The sequence below is a fragment of the Polypterus senegalus genome, chromosome 3 (genome assembly GCF_016835505.1).
Source record: "Polypterus senegalus isolate Bchr_013 chromosome 3, ASM1683550v1, whole genome shotgun sequence".
Classification (NCBI taxonomy): Eukaryota; Metazoa; Chordata; class Cladistia; order Polypteriformes; family Polypteridae; genus Polypterus; species Polypterus senegalus.
The window spans coordinates 37,623,742-37,637,521 of NC_053156.1; the positions used below are offsets into that span (position 1 = coordinate 37,623,742).

The window sequence follows — 13,780 nt, forward strand, 5'->3', positions numbered from 1 at the left end:
CAGGAAGAGGTGGGGTTTGAAGGAGGGAGAAGAAGTAACGTCAGGGTCTCTCTGGTCATTGAGTTTCTGAATTGTGGACAATGAAGAACATTGTGTTAAAGTTGGCGCCCCCTATTGGCTCAGAAGGGTATTGCTTACCTTTTAAGATCCTTGAAGGTGTCTCCTAAGTGCTCATGCCCGTCACCAAATTGAAGTGGAAGACACAGAAAGCTGTTTGAGTGGTGTGTTCTGGAGCCACAACACCGAGACAAATTTCCCATACTTAGAAATGCAGCAGCATGTGAGTATGATGTGTTTCAGAGACGGACTTCAGCCAGTAATAGTCAGGGTGTGTAAACTAGTTCAATTTAAAATAAGTTCTGTTGCTATTTTTCTTTGTTATCCCTCTATATATAAAATGGAATTTCTGTCTAATGGTTAGAGCATGGCACAGTGGGTAAAAAAATTGAATTACTGAATTGAATTACTGTCTGTCTCTGTGTTCAAGCACCTGTTTCAACAAAACTTTGCACTTCCAGTATAGTTTAGCATTTTACAAGATTTTTATGTTTGCTGCTCAATAACACTTTAATGGTTAATAGCATTAACAATCTGCTCCCTCTTTTCTAAATGCCCATTTAATATAACAAACAAAAAAGTTTCCATTCAATTTTTGTCTAGGGAAAATAATAAGCAAGCAGATGGTCCATTTGTGAAGACAGCCATGCTCGAGCTGCAGTGATAAAAGTCTTTTGAGATGGTGAGAGTGGGCACACAAATTCATGGGGATCAACCAGGAACATTCTAATAACATCTCTATTATTACTGAACTGCTAGAAAACACGCACACCTCTAGTCCTCCAAGGCAGGGGTTGTCATTCTTATTCTTCCTATCATGAAATCAGCCTCTGCAATTTGATTCACACTCAGCAGATGTCGCTGCTCATCTTTTTCTCTCTGCCATGTCATACTTTTGATCAGTTTTCCTAAGACGCGAACTGACACACTTCTGTAGGTTCTGCAGCCAAGTGTTGCACTAAAATGACAAATATTTCTGCTGCAGTGAGGTAGTCATAAACATTAGATCTGCTTTTTATTTATTTTATGCAGGACAAATGCCAGGGGGATAAATACTTTTGCAAGGCACTGTATGTGGCTTTTTATGTTCTTTTTCTTTCTTCTTTTTTATATTAAAACCTATGCCAATGCAGGTTTATTGTTGGTGCACAAATCAAATTAATTTTCCTATATGGGATAATAAAGTTAAAGTTGAGTTGGGTTCAATAATACAAAGTGCTACTTCTGTTTAATCTTCATCCTGCCACAAGTGCCTTCCTTCTTAAAGCATTAAGTCGCTGCTACAATACTAATACGTTATGAGATACTTTGTGTTCAGGGTTGCATATTTCAGCCATCACCTCCACTCTAATGTTCCATTGTTTGCCACAGATTCTTGTAGCTACATCCACATCTTGGGCTTGTGGTGACACTAGTGCTGGGCGGTATACCGGTTCATACCGAAAACCGTTTTTTATTTTTTTTATGATATGGATTTTTCTTATACCGCAACACCGGTTTAAATTGGCTAAACGACGTTCGGAACGTGGCGCAGCGGGAAACTGTTCAAGTGGGGAGCTTTTTCACTGCTACACCGCTAAACACAGATTTGTTGCACTAGGGCTCTTTTTCATTGCTACACCACCAAATAGTGGGCGGTAGAACCGCGTGGTGAAAATGGACAGAGAGCATTCCGAAACTGAACTAAAAGTAAAGTTGAACATGATGAACAGAAGAACTTTTGCCGAAAAAAAGGAGTCACGTCCGTCGCCTGAAGATAACTTTAGTTTTAAAAGGTCAGATGTGTAAATACTGTTTCTATACTACTGGATAATACTGCAAGCCAAGTTGTACTTGTTTTATTTGTTTTCAATACAGTGTAATGTACCTGGGTACTGTGTAATAGTATGACGACATATTGACTTTATTCTCGTAATTTGTCATTAAAGTAGACCATCGTAAAATAAATATTTAATTTACTAGATTTTCTCAAACCCCGTCATAAGTTATATAGCACATTAAATGCTTTGTGTTAAGTGATTCTTAAACTGACTTCTTCTTGCACTAAGAGGAGGCGCAGGCAGCGATCGCCGCACAGAATACATTCACTTCATGATCTTCCCGCTCTCTGAACATTTAGAATGCTAAGATAAATACTTAATATAATTTTAATGGTGAAATGCATTGAAGCATGCATTAATCATATGGGGGCATGGCGGCGTGCCTGCCTTGCATTTGCATGTTTTTCTGGTGGGTTTACTCGGCATGCTTCAGTTTCCTTTCAAAGTCATGTAGGATGTGGGGTTTTGTTGTGCTATATTGACCCTGCTAGTGTATGTTTTACTTGTATTCATCCTGCGATGTGCTGGTGACTCGTTCAGAGATGGGCAACTCTGAATGGATGGCATAATTAAACATGTATAACGAAGATATTTTTAAAGTTCTGAACACTCCGTGGGCTAAGTTTATAACTAGTTTTAATTTCACAAAGACGTTTATCATGTGGTGATTGGTTATGTGGTGAAAGAAAAAAGAAAAAAGGAAATGGCTTTTTGGTACGTCAGATAGAAACAGCATGCATGCAATAAAGATAGCCCGCTCAGAAGAACATGCATTGAATTCTGTGTTTGTGTATTCGACCAGCAGATTAGAAACCCAACATTTGCACAATATTTAAGTTAAACCTGTGCGATACCCATTCATACATCCAGTTTTCTGGAGCCTCGTCACACCTGCCATAAAGTTCTCTACACTGAACATACACCTGGGGACCCCTTACTGCGAGGGAGCAGCACTACCGCCTCACTACCGTGCATGTGTAATACCTGCTTTAATGCATTTCATCATGAAAATGATATCAAGTATTTATCTTAGCATTCTAAATTTTCAGAAAGCAGGAATATCATGAAGTGAATGGATTCTGTATGGTGATTGCTGTCTTCTCTTAGTGCGGAGGAAGTCAGTTTAAGAAGCGTAGTGATTAACCACTGGGTCGGGAACGTAACACAAAGCATTTAATGTGCTGCATTAATTTATGACGGGGTAAATTAAGTAATTGATTAAACATTGATTTTAGGAAGAAGTTTAGTTTACGACATTCTACTTTAATTATGAAGTAAACTATGAGAATAAAGTGGAAATGTCGACTTTAATCTCAACATAAACGCGAGAATAAAGTGGAAATGTTGACTTTGTTCTCGACATATAGTTTGTTTTTTTCTTCCCAGTATAGCTTAGCTTGAAGCAAGGTCCATATTAATGCAGTTTGCCTAAATGATGGTTCAGCTGGTAAAGATGTCATCACCAAGTTGCACTTTTTTTATTTTATTTTAATTTGGTGAATACTGTGTAATGCACCTGGGCTTGAAGTCTTGGAGTAATAGTGCAACTATCAGTAATAATACTATTATTTATTTTGTTATTATTTATTAGTTTAAATATTATGCAGTTTAATGATGATAAAGTTGTTTAAAAAGTCACTTTAAAGTGTCAGTGGACAGAGATTGTTAACATTAAAAGAAAGTGTAGTTGGTTTACAAAAAATATTTACTATTTATTCCTTTTCTAAGACATATTCGGTGCAATACAATTTTTGACAAGCACTTCTGGATATTTTACTAAGTCTAAATGCCTCTTTGTATGGTTGAAAATATGATGTCAAAATTATAATTTGTTTTTGCAAAATTTGTTCAATAAAAAGGTTCTACATTTTGACTGCATCTGTCATGCAATGTGATACCTTCTCCATTAGTGCCACCCCCTTGAAAACTATCACTTTATGGGGCAATGCAAAACTGTACTAATACTTGTGTGCACATTAAAATGTTTTTTTTTTTGTACAATGTACAATAATCTTGACTGTGGAATAGGTTATTTTTAGCCAGTAATTGCAGTGGAAAATATAGTTAACATCCACTCATGCATGGGGAAAAAAATACCGTTGAATACCGTGAAACCAGGATAATTTAGAAAAATACCGTGATATAGAATTTTGGTCATACTGCCCACCCCTAGGTGACACTATGAGCTTCTCGCATTTACCTCATTCATAAGCATTTTAAGTTAAAAAGAACCCGCCGAGTCTGCAGTTTTCACCTACATAGTCAGTGCCTTCAATTCACTGGTTTGATTTTTGACATATAGGCATTATGCTTTTTTTTCTCCAGCTTCAGTAAAATATCACCAAGACATAACATTTCACAGAGTTCATGCACGTCAGACATCTACTAAACTGTAAATCAAAAATGGCGATTGTGAGGGGGTGAACTCCTCCTGCCCTGCTTGTGGCCAGCCTGCCACTTTAGCTTGGCACATATTTAGTGAAACCTCCCTGACCACAGCCATGACTGACTTTATTGTGTGATGTTACTGGGTTCATGTAAAAAAGAGAGCACAATATGATCAAAACCAAAAGGAAATCATCACACTGATTACAGTATATTTCAGACAACTATCTGCACAGTGCGCTTTTAGAATTTGGACTTCTATATTATTTTAAACTCACATCCATCCATTATCTAACACACACAGTTCAGTTCAGTGTCACAGGACCTGAAAGTATCCATCAGCTTACATTTACTCAGATTTATGATCATTCATACAGGACAAAATGAAAGATCAGTTAATTTACACACGCCTGGGAGAAAACCCACCTATGCAGGGGAGAACATGCAAACTGTACACAGACAGTACCTGGGCCAGGATTCAAACAGGCAAGTTTAGAACTGTGAAACAGCAGTGCCGTCTACCGGACCACCAATCTGATCTACTTAGATAGACAGAGCAAACCAAAATAAACTGCTGTGTAATATCTAGATAGATAGATAGATATTCACCCCCTTGGATTCCCATTTTATTGTTATACAACATTGAATCATGGTGGATTTACTTTGGCTTTTTTAATTGATCAATTAAGACTCTTTAATGTCAAAGTAAAAACAGATCTCTGCAAAGTGGTCCAAATTCATTATAAATATAAAAGAAAAAATAATCTCTTATAAATATTCACCCCCTTCGACTTGTGCGGAGTCAGTATGGTGTCCTAAACTACACATTAATAACAAAAGGTGAGGGAAAAGCTCAAATCAGAGGAAGAAGACAAGAAAATATCTTAAGTCAATGAATAGTCCTTGGAGTCCAGTTAAATCAATTATGAAGAAATGGAAAGAGTCCGGCACAGCTGGGAATCTGCCTATACCATGATATCCACATAAACTGAGTGAAGGAGGCCACCAAGAGACCTATGATAAATGTAAAGGAGCTACAGCTACAGTGATTGAGACTGGAAAGACCATGCAGGCACTGTGCCTGTGAGCTTTACCATTTGCAACTTTGTGGGAGAGTGGCAAACAGAAAGTGATGTCAAAGGTTTCTATGGCCTGATGATATCAAAAATAGCCTTTTTGGCCATCGTTGTTTCTCTCTTCTGTCTGTCTATCTATCTATCCATCTATCTATCATATAGTGCCTCTCACAATATCTATCTATCTAATAAATTAGTAAATTACCTTTCACGTCTATCTATCTAATATAGTGCCTTTCACATCTATCTATCTAATAAAATGTATTTCACATCTATAACTATATAATAAGAAAGAAAGAAAGGAGTAGACTGATTCAAGTGATTAAAGACTGCACAACATTCCAAAACATTTACAAATCATTGGGCCGCCCTACAAGTTTTACGAGGCAGTGCCAGTTATGTTTACACTCACTAAGCAAGTTATTAGGAGCAGCTGCACACCTGCTTACCCTACAATGATCTAATCAGCCATTCATGGCACTAAAACATTGCAGCAAATCATGCAGGTACAGGTGAGGAGTTTCAGTTAATGTTCACATCAAACACCAAAATTGTGATCTCAGTAATGTCAACCCAGGGATGATCATTGATGCCAGATGGGCTGGTGTGAGTGTTTCTGTAACTGCTGATCTGCTAAGATTTTCATGTACAGCAGTCCAGTGCGCAGCGGTTCTGTGGATGGACATGCCTTGTTGACCAGAGAGGGCAGAGGAGAATGGCCAGACTGGTAGAAAGGTCCTCGGTAACTCAGATGACCACTCTGTTCAACTGTGGTGAGCAGAAAAGCCTCCCAGAATGTCCAACACGTGCTACAACAACAGAAGACCACATTGGGCTTAACTTCAAGAACAGAAAGCTGAGGCTACAGTGGACACTATGCGATTCTTCAAATCCACCCGAGGGGGTAAACGTTAACATTATACAAAGTTATTGTCTATTTTACCTGCATTTTTATCACTCTTTAATTTTATATTGTTTTTTTATCAGTATGCTGCTGCTGGAGTATGTGAATTTCCCCTCGGGATTAATAAAGTATCTATCTATCTACTAAAACTGGACAACTGAAGACTACAAAGGAACTACAAAGGCTGGTCTGATGAATCTTGATATCTGCTGAGGCTCAGAATTTGGTGCCAACAGCATGAATCCATAGACCCAACCTGCCTTGTGCCAACAGTCCAGGGTGGTGGTGGAGGAGTAAGGGTGTGTTGAATGTTTTCTTGGTACACTTTAGGCCTATTAATACCAATCAATCATCTCTTGAATGGCGCAGCCTATTTGAGTAGTGTTGCTGACCATGTGCATCCCTTCATGACTACGCTTTACCCATCTTCTAATGGCTACTCCCACCATAATAATGTATCATATCACAAAGCAAAAGTCGTCTCAAGCAGGTTTTCTGAACACAACAAGGAGCTCAGCGTCCTTCAGGGCCTTCTCCTTTGGGATGTGGTAGAACGGATGATTCACAGCAGGAAGGTGCAGCTGACAAATCTGCAGAAATGGAGTGATGCCATCATGTCGACATGAACCAGACTTTCAAAGGAATGTGTCCAACATCTTGAGGAATCCATGCCTTGAAGTACTGAACATGCCTAACGAGACCCTACCCAATTCTGGCATAGTGGTCCCAAGAATTTGCTCAGTGAATCTCCAGATTACAAGTTCAGAAGTCACTGCTGCCTTACAGCTTCAGAGTCCCGGCCTGTCTGTTTGACATTTATGTGCCCAAGGCCTTGTCAGTGTGCTTTTTTCTTATGAGACTCCAAAAGTGGTGCTTATAAAGCTGTCCTGTTGTGAGTGACCGAGGGTCTGCAGTGAATTTGTTCTTCATTTATAGTTGACTCCTGCCTTGCACCTATTGAGCTTCATATTTGTTTAATAATAACATCTGCTAGAGAAATTGTGAGGACTGCTGCTTCATCGATCCAGCATCCTGGGCACAAATCCTATGCCCACATGTTATCCACGTACAGTTTGCATGTTCGCCTTGTGTCTTCTGCTGGGTTTCTGTTTTTAATTCCCACTTTCCCAAAGACTTGTAGGTTTGATGGAATGGCATTCCCAAACTGGTCTGTGTGTGCATGTATGGGTGTGTGTGTGGAAGGTGATGGACTGGGCCCTACCCAGGACTGATAACTCCTGCTTTGCATCCAGTACTGCTAGAACAGTTTATACTCCCAAAAACAACCGTGTCCTGGACAAAGTGGGTCTGAGAATGAGATTTAAAGAGTAAAGATGACAGCTGATACCACTTTGCTTAATCAAAACCATTGAACCCATCAAGCCTCAGGGTTTGGTCAGAGATCCCACACCACTACACACCTTTTCTAGCCGAGTCTCCAGGTCAGTCACTTCTCCTTCCACAGTCTCAATGGCGGCCCTGAAAAAAAGAAAGGAAAACAGTTTTAGCATGGTGCCCACATGATGCCCAATAAATAACTGAGCAAACACGGACAGCCACAGGCTGTGTCCCCAGAGCAGTGCTATAAACATGTGGGCATGAGATGGGTGGGAAACAAGTGGGCAGGGGAGGTGATTGTGCCCCAGTAGTGATGTAGCATGCAGGGTGAACTCCAACAGGTAGTGTCTGTGTCTCCTGGGGCCTGTCGTAGCTTTTAAAGAAATTTAAAACTGTAGAATATTCTGGGACTTGTAGGGGGTGCCCTAACTGAATCATTTTTCACATGGCCTATTTTGACTACTCTGTGACTTGTCGAGGTACCCTTATTGAACCGTTTTCATTTGCTCCACTTTTATCATTTCTTAACCTGCAGAGGGCACTCTCATCTCTTTCACTTTGTCCAGTTTGACTGCTCGGTGACCTGTAGGGGGAGCTCTAATAAAACTGTTTTCTCTTGGCCCACTTTGAACAGTATTTGACCTGTAGGGGGAGCATTTATTGAGTCATCCTCACTTGGTCACTTTAACTGATTTATGACCTATAGGGGGAAAAATTAATGAATCATTTTCACTCGGTCCATTTTAACTGCTCTGTGACCTGTAGAGGGAGCACTTATTGAACCATTTTCATTGGGTCCACTTTGAACATTATTTGGCCTGTGGGAGAAGCTCTAATAAAATAGTTTTCACTTGGCCCATTTTGAACAGTTTGTGACATGCAGGGGGAACTCAAGCTGAATTGTTTTCACGTGGTTCAAATTGACTGCTTTGTGACTTACAGGATGAGCTCTAATTGAATTAACTTCACTTGGTCCATTTTCACTAGACTGTGACCTCTAGGGGGAGCTCTAGTCGAATCCTCTTCACTTGGCCCAATTTGGATGCTTTATCATCTGTAGGGGGAGCTGTAAACGAATCACTTTCCCTTGCTCCATTTTAAACATTCTGTAGGGGGTGCTCTAAGTGAATCGTTTTCACTTGGCCTATTTTGACTGTTCTGTGACTTGTAGGGGGATCCTTTATTGAATTGTTTTCATTTGGCCTACTTTTATTATTTCTTGACCTATAGAAAGTGGTCCTATCTAATTACTTTCACTGGGAACAATTTAACTGTTGTGTGACCTGTAGGGGGCACTCTCATAACCATGCTTTCTCTTGGCCCACTTTGAACATTCTTTGACCTATAGGATGAACTCTAACTGAACTGTATTCACTTAGTCCATTTTGACTGCTCTGTGACCTGTAGGGGGAGCATTTATTGAGTCACCTTCACTTGGCAACTTTCAACTGCTGTTTGACCTGTGGAGGGGAGGTTGTAATGAAATAATGTTTAACTTGACACACTTTGAACATTTTGAGAGCTATAGGGTCAGCTCTTATATAACATGTTTCACTTGGCCCATTCTGAATAAATAGTCTGTAACTTTTAGAGGGAGCTCTAAATGAATCATTTTCACATGCACACACTTTGACTGCATTAGGGGAAACTGTAATTGAATCATTTTCACTGTCTATTTTGGCAGCTCTGTGACCTATAGGGGGAGCACTAACCGAGTCATTTTTATTGGGTCCAACATTATGTGGCCTGTGGGAGGATCTCTAATCAAGTTCTATTCACTTGGCCCACTTTTGAATGTTTTATGATCTGTAGGGGGAGCTGTAAATGAAACATTTTATCCATCCATCCATTAACCAACCCGCTATATCCTAACTACAGGGTCATGGGGGTCTGCTGGAGCCAATCCCAGCCAACACAGGGCGCAAGGCAGGAAACAAACCGTGGGCAGGGTGCCAGCCCACCGCAATGAATCGTTTTACCTTGCTCCATTTAAAACATTCTGCGACCTGTAGGGGGTGCTCTAACTGAATCGTTTTTCCCTTGGCCCACTTTGAATAGTCTTTGACCTATAGGGGGAACTCTTACTGAATTGTTTTCATTTGGCCTATTTTGACTGCTCTGTGACCTGTAGGAGGAGCAACTAACTGAATCATTTTCATTGGATCCATACTGAACAGTCTGTGACCTGTAGGGGGAGCTCTAATTAAATCCTCTTCACATAGCCCACTTTTGATGCTTTATAATTTGTAGGGGGAGCTGTAAACTAACCATTTTCACTTGGCCTGTTTTGATGGCTCTGTGTCTTGTAGAGGGGACTCTTATTGAATTAATTTGGCCTACTTTTATTATTTCTTGACCTAAAGTAAGTGCCTTTATCTAATTACTTTCACTTGGTCCAATTTGACTGTCGTGTGACCTTTAGGGGGAGCTCTAATAAAACTATTTTCTCTTAGCCCACTTTGAACAGTGAGAGGAGGAACGCTAACTGAACTGTTTTCACTTGGTCCATTTTGACTGCTCTGTGACCTGTTGGGGGAACACTAACTGAATCATTTTCATTGAGCCCATTTTGAACAGTTTGTGACCTGTGGGGGGGAAGTGCTGGGTCTCAAATTGTAAATGAATTATTTTTCCCTTGATCCATTTAAAACTTTCTGTGACCAGTAGGGGGAGCTCTTATTCAATAATTTTCACTTGGCTCATTTTGAACATCATCATCTATTACCTGGTCTGTGCAGTAGTTGGGGGGCTCTTATTGAATTATTGCATATCAATTTGCGATAGATTAAAAGACCGAAATGACTATGCAAAGCAACACTGAGGTCTTAATTTCTTAGTCCAGGGACTTTCCTATACATCAGCCATTATTAGACCCCTGGACATGCTGGTCTCAACACTCTTGCCCCTGTAAAGGCATCACCTGATGTCACAGGCACTGTTTCCACAACTTATAAGATTCACGGTGCCCTCACATGATGACTACTGTGTACTAAGCTAGGCTCCCTCCATTCCAGAAGATGAGGTCTACCGATAATGCAGCATTTCCCATTGACTATTAGGCAGCTGCACAAAGCTGCGGTCACATTCGTTTCCTGTCAGTTTGACTTGAGTGAATGTTGCATCAGATGCAGTGAGGATAAGAGCAACACCACCTCCTGCTTTATATTTACAGCCTATCTCTATACATCCATCTGCCCATTTATTTAACAACATTTATCCAGTATAGCATCATGGCACTTATCATAGCAGGGTGAGGTGAGGCACAAGGCAGGGAAGCAGTCCTAGAATGGATGGCACACGCACCCTATGCCAGTTCAATAAACCTCCATTTCTTATTGGAATTCATAACAAAATCCACACAGATATGAAGGGAACAGGAATTAATTGTCCACTGAGAAAGCATCCAGGCCAGAACTGAATGCACATCACTTGACATGAGTCAGCAATACTATCCAGCATGCCACCAAACTAACCCTATCTACAAATCTGCTACAGAGCCCCATGTCTAGAAGTTTGGTTTGTAGAAAAAGCCACAGCATATCAATGTAAATCTAAAAAAATATATCAATTATGCTGAATGAGCAAATGAAGGCAGTGTAAAAGGAGGGAAAAACAGCACCACATAGTGGTTAGAAACACAATGTTCAATATCTTCAGAAGTCCTTCTATCCATCCATTGATTATCAAACCTGCTTTATATAGTTCAGGAACTTAGAGACTGGAGTCTATTCTGGGAGCACTGGGCGTGAGGTGGGAACCAGCACTGGACAGGGTATTGTGGGGTAAAGTGAGTCACATCACAAGAGTTTAACATCACTAACTAAATAATCAACATGTCTAGGAAGCACACAGACACAAACGGAATGGGCAAACTCCATACAGACAGTGATTTGAACCCAGGATGTTATATCTGTGAGGAAGAATATCTAACAGTGCCACTTGAGAAACTAAAGAGCCTCTCTGAATGATCTCCATCATTCATTCATTTATATGGGAGAATAAATGAAACAAACAACATCAGGTGGACCATCACAGGTCTTCTCTAATCTCATCTGTCCATCTGCTTGTCCTGGTGAGGGTCACAGTGGCAACAGACCAAGCAAATCAGCCCAGAAGTTTGTGTGCTCAGCTACAGATTCCAGGTGCTCCTGGGCAGTTCCCAGGGTGGTCCCAAGACATCTGAGTGACATCACCCCTTCGGTGTGTCCTGGGTCTGCTGCAGGGTCTCCACCCAGACAGTGTTGTGCAAGTTCACACTTCACAAGAACTCACTGAAAGTTCAGTTCACACAGATTAAAATGAATAAATTCACGTTCATAGTTTACCATTTCAATTTTGAACTCATTCATGTTCAGTTCATTTTGTATTTTTTAAGGAGTGAGAATAAATGATCCATAAATTTACTTTTTTAATTTTGCATGCCTTATATTAGGCTATTACAGTGCTCTTGAATAAAATATAATCATTATGAAGACTTTTTTATTTCAAATACACTTTATTAAGATATAACCAGCAACAAACACATATAGCCCATATATGCCAATATCCTCCCAGTCAAAAAAAGAAATGAAATAGATGCAAGTATCCATATAAAAACATATACAGTACTCTTTTTACAGCCGTGTGACACAAATGGTGACTGTGCAACCAGCATGTAAGTGAACTAACCTTATTTCACTGCTGGTCAAAATTCCCGTCACATATTGCATGTCCATCAGGGAAAACACGTCTTCCTAAAAGCGGAGCTTCACCGTGTGCTCGTGTCATGGGGGTGCAGCTTAAGCACAAGCAGGCAGACACAGACAGGGCCTGTTTGATTTTATGTTTTTTTCCCCGAATACAAATAAATGGCAAAAAATTCTTACAAAATACATAACATTATGTTAAGTTCACATTTCTTAGAAAAATGAGCTTGTTCAACGAAGGCGCTCTTTTGTTTGAACTAGTTCATGCACCACACTGCCCAGAGAGACATGTCCGGAGCAGCTCTAAGGGAAAGCCACCCACAGGGGGTAATCCTGACGAAATGCCCAAACCATTTCAACTGGCTCTTCTCGACCTGGAGGAGCAATAACTGTACTCTAAGGCTTGCCTGAGTCACTGGGCCCCTCACCAAATCATGGAGTTTCAGCCCAGCAACGCAGGGAAGAAACATAATGTCTGCTGCTTGTACTCCTGCTCTCATTCTTTTGGTCATTGCTCACAGCTTATGACTATGGGTGAGGACAGGGATGTACTGTAGATGTAATGGTAAACCGAGAGTTTTGTCTTTAGACTCAACTCCTGCTTCACCACCATGGACTGGTATGATAACGGCGTAACAGCTTCCGCCACTCCAATGTCAATATCACACTCCCTTTACCATTCACTCGTGAATAAGATCCCGAGACACCACTAAGAACATTTCCCTCCTCACCTGGAGACAGCCATTCAATCTTTTCTGAGACAGGACCATGACCATGACCACAGAGCTGGAGGTGTTGATCCTCATCTTCTGCTTCACCACCATGGACTGGTAAGGTGCCCACAGAACAGCTGCCACCTCTCCGATGCGCTAGTCAATATCAGACTCCCTTTTTCTTTCACTCATGAATAAGACCCTGAGATACCACTAAGAACATTTTCCTCCTCACCTGGAGACAGCTGTTCTCTCTTTTCCGAGAAACTGAACCATAACCACAGAGCTGGAGGTGTTGATCCTCATCCCAGTAGGGAATCACTCAAGTGTATGCAGAATGTCTCTGGCAAACAAGACAACACTATCTACATAAAGCAACAATGCTGCCCATAGCCAATCTGACTGGAAACTCTCACATCCTCACCTGTGCCTTGATATCCTATCCATGAAAACCACAAACAGGAGTGGTGATAAGACACAGCGCCTTGATGGAGGTCAACATCCACAGTGAACGAATCCAACTTTAATGCCAAGTATTCAGATGTAGCTCTCACTGAGTTCATATAGTGAATGAATAGCACATGACAGCGGCTCCGTCGCCTCATATTCCTACAGCACAACACATGCCGAGGGATGTGGTCATAAAATCTACGCACCCTCCTGCAGCAGCACCAGAGAGACAAGCTGGTCTACTGTTCCACGGCCAGGCTGAAATCCACATTGTTCCTGCTGTACCTTTTGGGCAAACATTGGAAGGAATCTTCCACCCAAAAGAGTGAACCCCTCATTACAGGTGTGCAGT

The 13,780-nt window shown here is 40.8% G+C and overlaps 1 protein-coding gene across 3 annotated transcripts in view; it reads right to left on the reverse strand.

The window, feature by feature from the left end:
• The window catches only part of acap1 (ArfGAP with coiled-coil, ankyrin repeat and PH domains 1), a 188,387-nt gene that overhangs the window by 106,158 nt on the left and 68,449 nt on the right, over window positions 1-13,780 (reverse strand). For all 3 annotated transcript variants that reach the window (XM_039746966.1, XM_039746967.1, XM_039746965.1), the window contains exon 2: window positions 7,664-7,721. In XM_039746966.1, coding sequence (XP_039602900.1) covers window positions 7,664-7,721 — 58 coding nt within the window. The remainder of the gene's footprint in view (window positions 1-7,663; window positions 7,722-13,780) is intronic.